This window comes from Centruroides vittatus, unplaced genomic scaffold (genome assembly GCF_030686945.1).
Source record: "Centruroides vittatus isolate TY-2023 unplaced genomic scaffold, ASM3068694v2 contig_1506, whole genome shotgun sequence".
NCBI classification, from domain to species: Eukaryota; Metazoa; Arthropoda; class Arachnida; order Scorpiones; family Buthidae; genus Centruroides; species Centruroides vittatus.
The window spans coordinates 498546-515479 of record NW_027120931.1 but is presented as its reverse complement, the minus strand read 5'-3'; the positions used below and the strand labels follow the sequence as shown (position 1 = coordinate 515479).

Genomic DNA, 16934 nt, shown 5'->3' with positions numbered 1-16934 from the left:
ATATATCAAATATTTTAATGGATTTTTTTTAAACTCCTGTCAACTATACAGAACTATCATAAAAACATGCCAGTAAACTCCTATTGGTTGGGTTAAGTTATAAATCTAGTCCAAGGTGGGCAACCTTTTTTATAACATGGGCCAGAATAAATTTTATGTTTTCTCCGCGGGCCGTAGTAGTTAATTGATGCCTTCTTGTGACCTGTAATTTTTTAGTCTGCAAATATGAAATAAATAAAAAAAAGAAGTTAATTACTACATTTATTTCTCTTATCGTTTTCGAAAAATTACAAAGAATTAATTAGTTATTTTTCCAATTTAATAATCTATTAAAGATCTTGCAGACCGGGAGTTGCCCACTGTTGTTCTAGTCTACTCATGGTTCACATAATTGGGCGAGGGCGGCCGAATATCTTGCAGGCAGGCGGCTAACAGCCTAGAACCTGTCCGGGATATAAAATTAGAAGCTTTATGTGTGAAGTATCCACCAGCTACACCGGGTGAGGTTGGTGCTCTTTAAAGGGCTTGCGCCAATGCCTGTATGCTGGCTGCTTGGAAGCTGACCCGGTTTCGACATTCCTTCCGCCACTGATTTATTCGAATATACAATAGCAATCTTATCGTTTTTTTCACATGTAGTATAGAAATTTGTAATAAGATACATAATGCAGTTATAATAAAATATGAATTTTAATTAATTCAAAGTACGTCGTTAAAATATGAAAATTTATATTTTAGAAAATACAAGGGAAGGTCATTGGAAGGGGGAAGCAGCGTTTCCATCACTTCCAATGACGGCATGCCACTGTCATAAATGACATTATAAATGCAAGAATACTAAATACCTTTCTTATCCCTTGAAGTGGCTAGCAAATTTCCTTTGTAACTTGACATTCGAACTATCACCCCCTTCTGTTCATAATAACAGTTTCATTTTTCTTTTTCATTACTTCTGCTCAGGCCATTTTTGATGAGTAAATAATTAATTAATGTTTATGTTTAGTTGTAATTTTTATGTTCCATTTAATTAAAATATCCTATACAATTGTTTGCTATTTAGAATTCAATTAAAATGTGATTTTTACAGCTGAAAAGATGAATAATATACTGTATATATATTTTAATGACAGTATATATTCTACATATACCTTTCGATATTTTCACATTCCCATTGTATTCTTCATTTTATTAAAATACAATATGGTCACTGGCACATACAGTACCTACAAATAGCAGACAAACTTCTCAGTCCCGACAGTGTCCTCTTTTTGGAGGTTATGCTATATTATAGTTTATTAGTAAAAGATGCTGAGTTGTGTTTTTCTTCATATAAAGTACATGTTTAAATTTTGCAAGGGTGTCCACTGTATTACATGCTAAAATTATATATTTTCTTTTACCTTTGGCCAGGAGAACAAACCCAATTAAAAGCTAAAAAATGTCTGATATAGTATTTGAACCTGTGAATTGGCAAGCTAAGAATAATGCCTTAAAATATCCTATTAGATTCCACAGATTAAGCTGATTGTTGCACATATACTTACATACATACACAGTAAAAATAGTTATAAACACATCTCTATTCTTTGAAAAGCAAGTGTTTCTTTTTTTAGTATAAGTTTTATTTACAAAATACTTAGATGTTTATATTAATAATTATTAATTTGTGTATGTATGTACAACATTAATAATTAAATTCAGGAATTATATGAATTTAATAAGAAACTACGTATTAGAATAAAATAAACTTTTAAGATAGTTTAAAGAAGTCATACTTCGGAACTGCATTGTAATTTCTAATTATCTGATAATCTTTAAAATATTCTAAAAAATTTGACTGATCATGCAACCATAAGTAGGCAAATTTTTTATGAGATAGCTTTGCAATAAAAAATATTTTAATTTTAATGTTAAAGTTTATTTATTGGATTAAAACTTGGGAATAAAATAAAACTACTTAAAATAATCTTCTAACAACAAAGCATTAACTATAAATAAAACTAAAACTCAGGTAGAACCTTCTAAAATCAACTCTTTCCATTTTTATGAAATGGAAAGAGTTGATTTTAGAAGGTTCTACCCAAGGAAGGTTCTAGGAGTGGACCAAAAATGTTAGTAACATAATAGGTTTCAAACCACATGCAAAGCACAGTAAGGTTCATAAATTTTATTTAAAACTATTTAACGAAGCAACTTTGCTGGTACTGGACTTAATTTTTATAATTCTATCACCTCCATGATATTCAAGTCTTTAAAAACTACTTTATTAGAGAAACTAATAAGAAACAAGTCTTACTTCAAGCCTAAATACTTTCAAGCTTCTTAGGCTCATAATCAAGGGTAGAAGAAAAAAAAAACTCCAAATTCCATCATCATAAAAACGTTCAAAGCTTTATTTAATTTGAAAAGTGGTTGGTCGACAAATTCTGATGTCAACCAACCACTTCTATATTTAAAAATATATCTAAATACCGTATATTTCCGCAGATAAGACGATAGTTGAATCGTAAAAAAAGGCTCCCAAAATTCGGGGTCATCTTATAGGACAGATACAAAAAAAAATTTGATTGAAATTTATGTAAATCAAAACCATTATTTAAAAAACGGACAAACCGTAATTATTTACTAGTAGAGAGTAGGGCATGCCTACAAAATAGAATAGCCCATACGATGTTTTTGTGAATAGTCAAGGTCATTACCCAAATGCCCAAATCAGTGCAAATGTTTGCAACAATTTCAAGGTAGTGCTGCCAGATGCTAGAAAATAAAATATGTTCATTTGAAAAATTATGAATAGGACATAATTCCATGGACGCTATACAGTATTATTATCCAGATGATGATCGCTAATCTAAACTAAATTCATAGGCTGTTGATAGTTTGGGGGGTCGTCTTATAGGACAGATATATGCTAAAACTATAAAACTTTGATGAAAATTTATACCTCATCTTATCTGTGGAAATATACGGTATATAAAATTACTTGTCCTGACTGACTGGGTGATTGATTCATGATTGCCCAGAGCAAACCGCTGAACCTAAAGAGGTAAAATTTGGTACACAGTTAGGGTACGTCATAAAAATGCACACTAAGAAGGGATTTTTCGAAATTCCCCCGCGAACAAGAGGGAGAGGATTAAGGCTTAACCTGAAGAACGGTCTCTATTGTACTATTTTAGATGCAATTTTTTTGTTTTCAACTACGTTTAGTCTTCATTGAGTATGTGAGGCCCGGAAATAGCCCCCCAAAAGGGATATGTACAAGTTTGTTAAGTCAAACCGCGAGATGATAACTTTTATAAGTGTCGAGTCGGCGACACCGGACTTTGATGTCGACGCTCATAAAGAGTAACGGGAAAAACAAAATTTTAGGTAAAGAAAATTTAGAAAGAAAAATATTAAAAATTAAGACGCAGTTTAGAAAGCAAAACGAAACTAGAAAGAAAAAAAAATATCAAAATGAGCGTAGGTGTCATAGTCAACAATTAAACGCGATCATAGTCTAAAAGACGGTGTCGGATAAATCTTCTCTTGCCGACCTTTCCTACGACCTAACGAAGCTCCATTTACACCTGGAGACAGGTGGGATACCAATTGGGAAGCGAGGAGGAGAAGAGTTAGCCAATTAGCGATGATTCGATCCCGAGAAAATTATAAAGCCTCCGATGTCAAGGACAGAAGAGCTTCCTCTAGACTACCTGTTGTGTTCTTTACCTCCAATAGTAGTGTTTCCGTTCATCTTTTGTGCACTGTCTCTTCAGAATTTCAAACTTTTAACTCGACGTTGTTACGGGGCCCCTCCAGCGTAGGACCAGACCGAAACCGAAAACAACCTAAAGCTCTGAACTCAAGGACCATTGCTAAATTTATGTAAGCATTTTCGACTAAAATAAACGGTTTCTATGTGAAACACTTGTTTTTCTGCCTCCTCAAAACCGCCACCCACATGCGTATAGCCCTTAGCCATCCCGACGGTTGGGAACAAAAACTCCCCCCATTTCAGCGAACTTACAAGTACTTAGGTGTATTAAATTGATAACATTTCAGACATTGTTATAAATATTTTTATATATTTCAATTTTTTAACCAAATGTTCTAACAGTTTTAAATTCAAATTTGTTATTGCATATTGGTTCGATTATAGAATGATTGTAAACATTCCAGAAAATTGATCGAATTGAAAACAGTTCAACAATTCTCATTATTCTCAGCGGTAGGTGTTATATAACAATTACTATGGTTGTTGAAATACTGAATATAAATGGTGTTTGCTTGCAAAATCCACGCAGGCAAAGTCGTGGGTAACAGCTAGTCTATTTTAAACCTATTTAATTCCAAACAGAAGCCTTCCTGTTTCATTTTTTTTTTTTTTTTTCTCTCAAATCTTCCAAATTCTGCTGTCTCATATTCTCTATTTTCTCCCACTTCTCTTTTGTCTCACTGCCCATTTCCACATTGCCAACAATACTTTTCTGTCTTGGTCAGCAGTGGGAAACTCAGGATTTGTAGGTCATGCACTGATCCACTTGGTGCTTTCAAAGTACCAGCATTAAATGTTTAAAAAGTATTATTAGATTTTTATGAATTATAAATTTTATAATTATTATTTTATAGATTTTAAAACTTTGCAGGTGTAGTCTAATGTAAAAAGCTTTTGTGAAAAGTCTTAAAGATCACAAATTATGAACCTCAGATAGAAAAATTATCAAATAAGTAACACATTTACCAATAAACAAAATATTTGTTTCTATTGAAATCATGGGATTTCTTTTACTTAAATAAGAATTTATTATTCTTTTTCTGATACACATTAAAAAGTTAAATAAAGTAAAACTTTCAAGCATTATTTTGTTTTTTTTTTAATTACTCAAATATTTGATCTGTGATTTAGAGTTGCTAAATTTTGAATTCAATTTTGACCCACCTTTGGAAAAAAGGTCTGTCATTGCTGGTCTAGGCTTTCTCCAAATCCATAATCTTTCTGAAATTGATATATTTTTACCAAAATTATACTTTATTAGTAATGCTATTGCTATACTTTATTAGTAAAGGCTATTGCTATTCTAGGGCCATTTTTAACCTGCAATAAATACAAATGAATAGTGTAGAACAGACATGGTCAGTAAGTTGATTGCAGCATCATTTTTGATTTATTACAGATAATGTGGCCTGTAAAAATTTGTAATTACCATGGAAGTATAATTTCATATTTTTCACCATAAAATCTTTTAATTATTTCTGTAGACTATGCTGTATGAGATAGTGTGTGGCTGTGTTTGTTTCTAATTGCAACATGAGGAAATGTAATATGCATTTTGGACATTTCTAGATTATGTTATTATTTTGGTAATTGGTTTGCTGTGCCCTAAATTATTTCAGTTAAGTGTAAAATGTATACCAAAGAGAAGCAAAATTTTATGATTTGTATAATATAGTGAAATAAAATTTGTTTTTGTATGGAGAATAATAAATGCTGCTGTTTAATTTGTTAGTGTCTTGCAAAAAACAGATAACCTGGAATGTTGGTTATTGTGCAATAAATAAATACAATTGAATCCATTTAACAGAGCAGATAATGGAATAGTTTGCTTAGGAGAAGGAGAACCCATGTTATCAGTTTTTTCCCTGTGTTTTACATAAGCAGGAGTCCTGTTAACAGAACATTAGAATAGTAGATTAGTCCTTTTTATAAGAGCACATTTTTAGAGCAGCAGTCCACATAAGGAAGCACTACAGCCTAAGAAAGATTTAGTGGAGGTTTATCTAATCTTACAGTACATCACTGCAAGGGCACCTAGCAACAGGGCTCTCTACACTATAATATTGAGATTTGATGAAATCTTTCACTGGTCATTTTCTAATAAATGGACATAGTAATTACATATTACAAAGGTATCATAAAATATATAAAAACAGCCCGGGTCACGTGCAGCATATCATCTTGAAAAAACAGGGCAAGAAGTGATTAGCAAAAAGGATTTTAGAGGTCTCAAGACTTCTGTGCCGCAGCAGTTTAGTGTGCCACGAAAGTTTTGAAGTGTGCTGCCACTGCGAATACTCATACATAAGCGATGGTACTATGCTTATTTTTTTTATGCTGTACATGTCATTAGAGAGCATTCAAAAATTTTGGAGCAAAGCTGTTCATATCTTTTCAATCTTGGCTAACTTCGCCGTCATCAGCTTCAAATACAACGTTATAACATTCAATTTCAAATTGCTTAACATTAGCAATTTAGTTTCATAATTTGATTCTGCCCAGTTACTGATTATATTAGATCTTAAAATTTATATTGTATTTGTTGCAAGCAAAAAATAATTTTGGTTTCCTGAACTTGGTAGATAGGTCTTTTAAATTACTAAAATACACAATTTTGATTTTCTTAACAGTCAAAAATTTTTTTAGGCTAATAATTTAATTTTTTTTTACAGAAAATATCAAAAATGCCATATAGGAAGCAATTCACAGGAAGTCCTTGGCAGCAAGGTGGTCCCCCTTTCGGAATGAATCAAATGAGTGGCGGAATGGGTGGATCTGGTTTTGGATTTGGTGGAGGTGGTGGTGGACCTATGGGAATGGGTTCAATGGATAATCAGTTTGCCATGGCCCAAAATATGATGAATAATTTTGGAAGAAATCAAGGATACGGTGGTGGTTTTGCAAGCGGAATGGGTCCAATGGGAATGAATATGAATTATGGAATGGGAAACATGTCTCGCAACATGAAAGACAGAGGAAATCGTCAGGTAAGAAAAAACATGCTTTTTATATTTAAACATCTTATAAAGAATGAATTTTGTGTTAATGCTTGTTTTAAATGAAAAAACTACATAAAATTAGTGGGCATTAAAAGTATAGATAAAATGTGTGCTTTTTTAATCCAGTTAGTCTAAAATTGTGTATTTAAATTAGTTTATTTTCCTACTACTGTTGTTTGTACTATAATAATATAGGCTACTATACATGGAACTGATAAATTCCTAATTCAATACAATTAATAAACTGCAGTTTAAGAAGAATCAAACTAAAAGTTAACTTTTTTCTCTTAAAGATTGCTAAAAGTTATTGCTTATAAAATGTATCTGTAAATTTGTTTATTTTTTTATTTCAGAATAATTTTAGAAATCAAAGAAAACGTCCAATGCATCGGACTCCTATGGGAAACTCTCGTAATAAGCGTCAGAATTACGACGTCAGTGTAGTTCAGCGAAATCGTATAAGAAAAAGAAGCAGAAATAATAAAATGGGAAGAAATAATTATGGTCGTCAGGGAAGGAATACTTCAACACCTAGGAGGAGGAGCAAATCAGATAATCAAAGAAACAGAGAAGAAGGTGAAGAAGATAAAGGAACTGATTCTGTCGAATGTGAATTATATAATCCAGCTGAGCCAACAGATGATTTTTCAGAATATGTAAGTGAAAGAATTATTTTTTAAATAAAATAAACGTGATTTTAAAACTAATTATCGTTTATAGGAGGAATCAACTTATAAAAGCCGATTTCCATTCTTTTCTGAATAAAATATAATGAAATATTCAATGATCTGATTTTTCAATAATTAACTGCAGGTGTCCTTTATATTATGCAATTAATTGATTTCAAGAAGGTGTTGCATAAATTGAGATGGCATAACGCAATGAAACATAATTATCTAAAATTGTGAAGGAAATTTTTTTTTTTCAATGATTACACCTGTAACTAGTAATTTAATTAGATTATGAATCAATTGATACGAGAATGAAGTCTGGATCATGCTCTCTTCTATCTTTTGAAAGTTCTGAATTGATGGAATTGACAACTTTCAGTTCTATTGAAGAAACAATTATAAGACCATGGATGATTGTGATTCAAAAATATTTTAAGAAGACAAAATTATTATTATATATGTTTTTGATGCTTCAGTATGTGTTTAATTAAGAATTAATTTTTATGTTTTGAAATTGCACAAAGTGAGATTGCATATAACAGGCTACAATACCTGTATTTATTTTATGTTATAAGAACTAAGTCAGTGATTCTCAACCACTGTGCCGCAGCAGTTTAGTGTGCCACGAAATTTTTGAAGTGTGCCGCCACTGCGAATACTCATACATAAGCGACAACAGACAAGTAGTTTAAAATCGGTTCTACCTTCCTAGGGTGCGTTTGGAAATTATAACTGGTGTTACCGGTAACTGCCTGTAGTTACCAAGGCGTTTAGAAAATGTGACCTAAATAACCAACCGCATTTAAAAACTCACTGTTATGACGTCACCGGTTGTCCTTCGGTATTTACCGAAGTAACCGTGTGTGCCGCCGAATTTTTAAATTATTAAAAGTGTACAGTGACAAAAAAAGATTGAGAATCACCGGACTAAGTGCATGTCTGTGTTAAGAGCTTTTCTATCAGATTTTTGAAAAACTTCAGTTAAAATAAGTACAATTTTTGTATGTTATATAAAATTACATTTTTGTGCTAGAATTGTTTCACTGACTTGTGAGATTTATATAAATTTACTCATTGAATTTATTTATCCTATCATCATAAAGCATGTTTTCTTTTAATGTTTAATTTAGATACACAAGCATTTATGTAAATGATAATAATGGTAGTGAAGGTTAACTTTTTAAATTTTTATTTATTTTATCATCATCTTCTATAGGTAAAGTACAGATATAAATTATTTATAAAAATATAAGTACAGTAGAATCTTGTTTTAACAGATCACTTCGGGCACTAAAAATCATTCGTTGTTCCAAAAATCTGTTATATCGCTAATAACAGATTTCTGGCATTCCCAGAAAAATATTTGTTACTCAAAAATATTTTCATTTTTCAAACTCCCTACATAGAAAAACATCTGTACTTGAAATTATTCAGTCTCTTGAGATTTCTATCCTTTATTTTATATAAACACGTATATTTCAAGATCATACATTATGCCGTAATGAAGCTGACAGAAACTGTATTCATTACAATCCAAAAAGAAACAGCATGATTATTAGCACTTCATGATATGTTAAAAGAAACTCTTCCATCTTGGTTCGCTCTGATGACGCAACATTTTTGGGCTTCTTTTGGTGGCATTGTCAATACAAAATGTTACTGTTATACGAGCACAATTTCAACGTATGATATTCCCAAACATGTGTCTGCAACAAAGGTATGTCGCACCTTTGTTGCACACATGTGCATGCATATCTGGAAGTGTTAAGCCAGAAGTAATCAATGTACTCCAAGAGGGCACTAATGTGCAGCAGCTTCTACATTAGCAGTGAGAACTGCGAGGATTATGTGCTTAGTTTGCACAGTGTGCAATGTATTTTTTTTTAATTCAGTATCCAGAAACATCTAATTTAAAGGTTGAGAAAAAAATAGGATGTTTACTGAAGATGGAGCTAGAAAAAAATCCATTATTCTGAGTTACAGATCTGCTAAAAAGAAGTAAAATTACATTGATTTGGTGGGACCTGGGAAAAATCCATTGTTCCGTGATTCATTAAAATGAGATTCTACTGTAACTAGGTTTCATTAGTAGTGGAGAGAAAAACAAATGGTAATTTTTGAGTAAACATACATAGTCAGAAAAGATTTACTTTTATATCCGACATAGATTATATCATACTTTTATAGTGGAAACTGGTTTTGCAGTCATTTAAGCAGTCACCTCTGTGCAATGGCCAATTTTTGTAAGTACATTCAAGTTTTAGGTTTTGAACTTAATTTGTTTTGAAAAGTTGTTTGTAAACTGATTTGTTCTCAAACCAAAACAAATTTTTCCGTAAACGTATAAAATGTATTAATCCATTCATGACCCCTTAAAGAAAGCCTTTTTTTACCTTCTTCAAACCTCGAGGTTTGACTATACTGATTTTTTTCTCTCTGTTGACTTAAATGAAAACATTTAGCAATTAATACTTTCTGGTGTGAGATGTGAGAATGACCTTTGACTCAGCAATATATCTAATTTTTCATAACTTTCGGTCTTAAACATATCTGCTTGTATTTCCTATTGCCATTGTCCTTTTGTAAGTAGTATACTTCTACCTCCATTATTGACAAAATTTTAAGATTGCAATTTGAAATTGATATTGCAGCATTGCAACTTTAATCAAATCTTTTTCACAATAAAAGGTTCCTGCTTTCTTTTTAGTATCAGTATGAATAAAATCTGATTTTGATTGTTGACACTTCCCCCCTATGCTATTTGTAGAAATTTATTCCTTCGTCATTTATGAATTCGTAAAAAAACTGCAAATTATATTAAAATTAATAATGAAATTTTAATTAATTGTATTAAAATGAAGTATTGCAATGTGGCAATTCTTGTAATTTGTAATTAAAATATGCTATAATAATTTTCACAGAATATTTCGATTTTTGCATATGACAAATAGGCACCATTTGATTTTGTTCTTGGTTTGGTTTCTTAGGTATTGTGAAAAATTGAGGACTTGAATGGATGAAGATTACAGAATCAAAGTTTTGAGTGAATTGACATTTAAGTTTTTATTATGTAAATTTTTGGTATAAATATATTCATTAAATACTGTGTTGCAGTGGATGTTACAGTGTCATATAATTTCTGAGATCTCTGATGGGAGAATGTGAGAGACTGATACATACCTTTATCCATGCAAGAGAATCTGTTTTTGAATAATTAATATAACACATCCATTCATTTGTCTTCAATTATTTGTGCGGAAAATACTTACTCTTTATTGATGTTGACAGATTTATTGATTCTGAAAAAACATATAGTATCAGGAGTCATGGCAGTGACTCTTTCCAAGTAAAAAAGTCACTGACTGACTATATATACAGGAATCAGAGTTGCCAATTTTTGAGGGTCGATTTCTTCACCCTGCAAACATCTGAAGTAATTCTGATATCTTGTTCGAAAGCAAATTGTTTTCTTGGATAGTGTGCAAAATTTCAAGCTTTTCTATAAAGTGGTTGCCGAAATATAAGCAGTTGAAAAGTGCAAAAATTGCCAAAATAGCTGTATTTTCTTCTTCTGGCAGTGGCGTAGTGAACATAACTGGTGCCCGACACTTTATTGGCACTCCCTTCCAGAAACACATATAGTTTGTCTTGAAGACCATTTGGGCGCCTCTCTGCGAGTGGTACCCAGTGCATGATATACCCCCTTGCACCCCGCTCGCTACACCATTGTCTTCTGGCACTACTGACGCTTGTAGAGAAAAAATTACTGGGTGTAGAAAGCTCAGATTTTAAATTTAAGCCTTTCTTGTTATCAGTAAGGTGCTGGCAAAACTTCTGGGTGAATAGGTTAAACTTCACGAGGTTTCCCATAGAGCTAATTCAGTTTTACAGCTTAATAAGGATTTTAAGATACTAAAAGTTTTAGAAGCTATTAAAAATTAAAATTTGAAAAATGATTGCATATATATTTCTGGATCAATATATATATAATATAATTTATCTAATTTCAATATTCTGTTTGTTAATAAATATTGTTTTAAAATACATTATAGCATATATATTGAATATTAATGTTAAAATGTATTAATTTTTTGTAGTAAAACATTATAAATATTGAAATAATGCACTTGTCTTAAAGTTTTTTAATTTCTGATTTTATAAAATCATTTATTTGTTTACAAAATTAGCAGTTATTTGAATACTTTGTGTTTAAATCTGCAAAAATAATTTTCCGTGATAGTTTTTGAGTTTCTTACAAATGAACATGAACATAATATATTAATATTATAATTGATCAATGTTTGGAATATTTTTTTAAGTGCCAAATATTTCCAAAACTTTGCCTCGGAGTTTACAAAGAAAGAATATTATTGGTAATTTTAATAAATAGCAATTTGATGATTTAACTTTGGATCTAAAGAAAACAGTTTATTGAATAACTGGAATCATTCAGTTTTAAGGTGGTGATTCACTTTTTCAATATATTATTATATTAATTTTAGGAATATGAAGATGGAGATGAAGTTGATGAAGAGCAAGAAGGTGATGATGATCAAGAAGGTGAAGAAGATAAAGATAAAGATAAAGAAAAAGAAAATGAAAAAGAACAACAAGAAGAAAATGTAGAGAAGAATGAATCACAGGAAGAAGCATCTAAACAATCAGAAGAGGGTAAAAATGATGATAAAGAAGAAAAAAAACCTGAAGATGAAGGGAAAAAAGAAGAAAATGATAAAGAAAATACAAAAAATTCAATTCAGGTTACTATTCAACAGGGTACAAAAGGTCGATCTGTTAGTCAAGATAAGAAACAAGTAAGTACTCATCATTTTTTTCTCAATTTTATTTATAAGTAATAGTTTATTATGTATTTGTGAATTTCTGAAAAAAATATTAACAATTTTAGCTAATTTTTAATTATTTGCTTTAGTGCTTTTAATTAAATTAGATTGATGACCAATAGTTGACCAACAACTATAATTACGTTTGATGGGTAGAGGGGATACAGCACTTACTATTGTTCCAAATTGCTCACTATGACAGATGTACAAACTTAAAAAACTTGTGAGAATATAAATTAATAAAGGTTCATCTCTTGTAGTGAGTAATTTAGAATAATAGGAAGTACTCCATCCTTTTATCATACTAAGTTAATCTCCTTCAAATCCCAACAAGTAATGCATAAAGTTATAAATATCTCAAATTTTATACATAAAACTACAGTCAGAATTAAAAAAGTTCATAATTTAAATCGTAGCATTATATATACAGTAGAACTCTGATTATCCAAGGTAATGTAGACTGATGCAACCTCAGATAACTGAAAACTTGGATAAAACAGATGGCTAATTTTGATTAAAAATTACAATTATAAAAGATTTACATAGTATTTACATTTTAAGTCTGTTTTTTTACATTTTAGTGAATTTAATTATATATAAAAACAACAATGTTTACATTGTTATACAGCTAATTGCGTTGATAAAATAGTTTTAAGAATAATAATGTGTATTATTATGGTTACATTTTAATATGACTGGTTTATTCTTACATTGAAGTTAAACGATAAACGGTAACAGATGCAAATAATTTTGTAATACCGTTTTAAACGTTCTTCTATAAATTACAGTATAAGAAAAGCAGTGCTTTTACTTACAGGTTTGCCTCGGAAAATGTTAAACCTCATAATCATGGTTCTACTGTATATATTTTCTCTTTTGGATTGGAATATTGAATAAAATATAAAATGCTAAAATAAAACAAGAAATAGCCTTTTAGAAGTCAAACATATTATGATTATTATATACTTTTTAAAATCCATTGTCTTCAACATTATAATTCACTATCAGAGTACTAGGTATTTTTTTTTTTATATATATAGCTTGTTGAACATTGGAACTTTTAAGGTGAAAGTAGTAAATAGAATGACAAACTACTTCAAATAACCTTTACTCTGCAGTAAAATTAATTCTTTAATCTAACGTTTTCGGTTAGCTTTACTAACCCTCTTCAGGATTGCCAAAAAAACCGTTATTTCGAAAAATACATTTGAAAAACTCTTTACAATTTAGAATGCTTTTAAACTTTCCGGCTGCGCAATCTCAGATCATTCTTTCACAGCTGCATATCGGCCGCTCTCCAAGCGGAAGAGATTCGATACGATTCTTTAAAATTAATGCTTTGCCCTTTTTCATTGTACTTGCCAATACACCACGCCTCCGCATACTTAAATTGCCTTATATTTGCCACTTTCTGTACAATTTTCGCATCGTCCCAGTTGATAGACACCTCGTCCGGATCCGCTATCGCATAGTTGGCTAACGTCGTAACTGGTTGCCTGCATTTTACATTTCTTTTATGTTCCTCTAACCTTACCGCCAGCGATCTCTTCGTGGCCCCTATATAATACAGCTCCGTATTCCGCCTTTTATCCTGCACTGGTATTCTATAAACCCCTGGAATTTTCATTCTGTCTATGGGCGCTTTGTCGTTCCGTAGCAACTGAAATACCGTAGGGTTCCTCCTGTATGCTATTTTTTTTATTCTTCTCTATTCCTATTCTTCTATATATGTTGCTTAATTGAGCTCTATACTCCATTATGGTAAATTCTCCCTTTTCTTTACTCTCGTTATTACCTTTCTCTATTTCTTGCACCAACCGTTTTATTTTGCTACTCTTTATTCCTATAATTTCTGCTATTTTCTTGATGTACTCTACCTTCCTTCTTGTGTCTTGCATCCTGCTACAATGCATGTACGCTCTTCTAAGCAGTGCTCTGAAGGCTGCCAACTTGTAGTTCGTCGGGTCATGGGAAGTCCATGGTATCATCTCTGGAATGTACGACGGTTTACGATACACCTTAGTAGCTATTTTTTCTTCTTCCTCCACTTCTATATCTATGTCAAGGAAATGTATTTTTCTATGGCTCTGCTGTTCTATTTCTAGCTCCTTCTTCCTTCACTTCTAGATATAGAAGTGGAGGAAGAAGAAAAAATAGCTACTAAGGTGTATCGTAAACCGTCGTACATTCCAGAGATGATACCATGGACTTCCCATGACCCGACGAACTACAAGTTGGCAGCCTTCAGAGCACTGCTTAGAAGAGCGTACATGCATTGTAGCAGGATGCAAGACACAAGAAGGAAGGTAGAGTACATCAAGAAAATAGCAGAAATTATAGGAATAAAGAGTAGCAAAATAAAACGGTTGGTGCAAGAAATAGAGAAAGGTAATAACGAGAGTAAAGAAAAGGGAGAATTTACCATAATGGAGTATAGAGCTCAATTAAGCAACATATATAGAAGAATAGGAATAGAGAAGAATAAAAAAAATAGCATACAGGAGGAACCCTACGGTATTTCAGTTGCTACGGAACGACAAAGCGCCCATAGACAGAATGAAAATTCCAGGGGTTTATAGAATACCAGTGCAGGATAAAAGGCGGAATACGGAGCTGTATTATATAGGGGCCACGAAGAGATCGCTGGCGGTAAGGTTAGAGGAACATAAAAGAAATGTAAAATGCAGGCAACCAGTTACGACGTTAGCCAACTATGCGATAGCGGATCCGGACGAGGTGTCTATCAACTGGGACGATGCGAAAATTGTACAGAAAGTGGCAAATATAAGGCAATTTAAGTATGCGGAGGCGTGGTGTATTGGCAAGTACAATGAAAAAGGGCAAAGCATTAATTTTAAAGAATCGTATCGAATCTCTTCCGCTTGGAGAGCGGCCGATATGCAGCTGTGAAAGAATGATCTGAGATTGCGCAGCCGGAAAGTTTAAAAGCATTCTAAATTGTAAAGAGTTTTTCAAATGTATTTTTCGAAATAACGGTTTTTTTGGCAATCCTGAAGAGGGTTAGTAAAGCTAACCGAAAACGTTAGATTAAAGAATTAATTTTACTGCAGAGTAAAGGTTATTTGAAGTAGTTTGTTTGTAGTAATGCAGTGTACATAGTAATTAAAGTAAATAGAATGTTTGACTTCTGGAAGAAGGCTACTTTTTGTTTTGTGTTATGAATAATATAAATCATAACAATAGGCGTAACATAATCATGACAAAGTACTAAGGTTTTAATGATTTATGAATTTTGTAATTGTTAGTTAGTACTATTGTTAATTAAGTGATTATTTGAACAATTCCTAAGAATGCTAAACTTTGGATATTGTCAAATATTATTGATATGTATTTGTTTAACTAATATATAATCTATCCAACAAACAAATTCATAAGAGTGACTAGTCGTCTATGGACTTTCTTTTAATTGTATGTTTTGTTTCTGATGATGATTGTGTAAATGTAGAAAATGTTTGAATTAATAAATATTTAATTGACTATAATTTGGGGGGCTATAATTTTATATTAGTATTAAAATGAAGGAATTACAAAAGTTAAGAATATTACTAAATATATTTTGGTTTTAATAGCTTGTTAATGGGTTATATTTAGTAATAAATCGGAAAAAGCAGAAACTTAACAACCCAATAGGAAAATAAATATGGTGGGTTTGAAACTATAATTTTCAGGAGTTATAATTATTGTAACTTGGCTATTAATTTAGGATTCTAATATTCATAATTAATTAATATCTATAGTTTAATGACAAATATAAAAAATTTACTTACATAAAGAAGTAAATATTATTACACAGGATGCTCAAAAATTATGTAGAGAAACTTAGAAGAGTGCTAGAGGAAGTAATTGTAAACAGTTTCGATCTTAAGACAATTGATTTCTTGTTCGTTAGTATATGAGATACAGAGAATCAAAATTAACCAAAAGTATGCTGCTTTTGCAGCTCTGGTGTTCTGCTGGGAAGTCAAACTTTTAGTGACAATAAGTTCCTAGCTATCTTTTTCTTGTTAATTTTAAGTATTAATGCCCAAGTAATTGTCATTAGATATGCAGATATGGACTAATATTGCATCTTAATAAGGAAAAATCTAGCAGAGTTGAGCTTACTGATATGCATTTTTGTTATAATAGTGCTGATAGGAACAGTAGAGAAGTACAATAAATTTATCAATGATTTCCTAACTAAAGATGTCCTTATTACTGTCTTTACTTTGATCTTATCTTCTACTGCAAGGAAATGGTTCATTCATAGACAATAGGGTTTGTGGACATTTTGTCCTCGGCTCTTGTCCCCAACTGACATCTACCGGACATCATTGTGATGTCAGAACTTACAGAAATATGGTATTTATATACCTGTTAGGTGTAGAATTGCTTTTTTGGGTTTTGTCCTTTAATCACAATTGGTTCACTGGCAATTTGATTATTTTTTAAGAACGACTAGTTCATTTCTAGTGGAAAATTTGGTGTCTTTCTGATCAGGGATTTGATTTTATTAAGTAATGGCTGAAAGCATTGTCAAAAAGAAATAAGCAAAAGCTCGTGCATGAAAATCGTATTTATACTTCCACTAAGAAAACCAAAAATGAAGAGTATACAATCTGGATCTGTAAAAAGAGGCAAAGGTCAAGTTTGGATGGCTGGC

The 16934-nt window shown here is 31.5% G+C and overlaps 1 protein-coding gene across 2 annotated transcripts in view; it reads left to right on the top strand.

Annotated features, from left to right (window-relative positions):
- LOC136968677 (glutamic acid-rich protein-like) overlaps window positions 1-16934 on the top strand; it is an 82241-nt gene that overhangs the window by 5501 nt on the left and 59806 nt on the right. For both annotated transcript variants that reach the window (XM_067262681.1, XM_067262680.1), the window contains exons 2-4: window positions 6433-6747; window positions 7113-7415; window positions 11933-12244. In XM_067262681.1, coding sequence (XP_067118782.1) covers window positions 6445-6747; window positions 7113-7415; window positions 11933-12244 — 918 coding nt within the window. In that variant the 5' untranslated portion in view covers window positions 6433-6444. The remainder of the gene's footprint in view (window positions 1-6432; window positions 6748-7112; window positions 7416-11932; window positions 12245-16934) is intronic.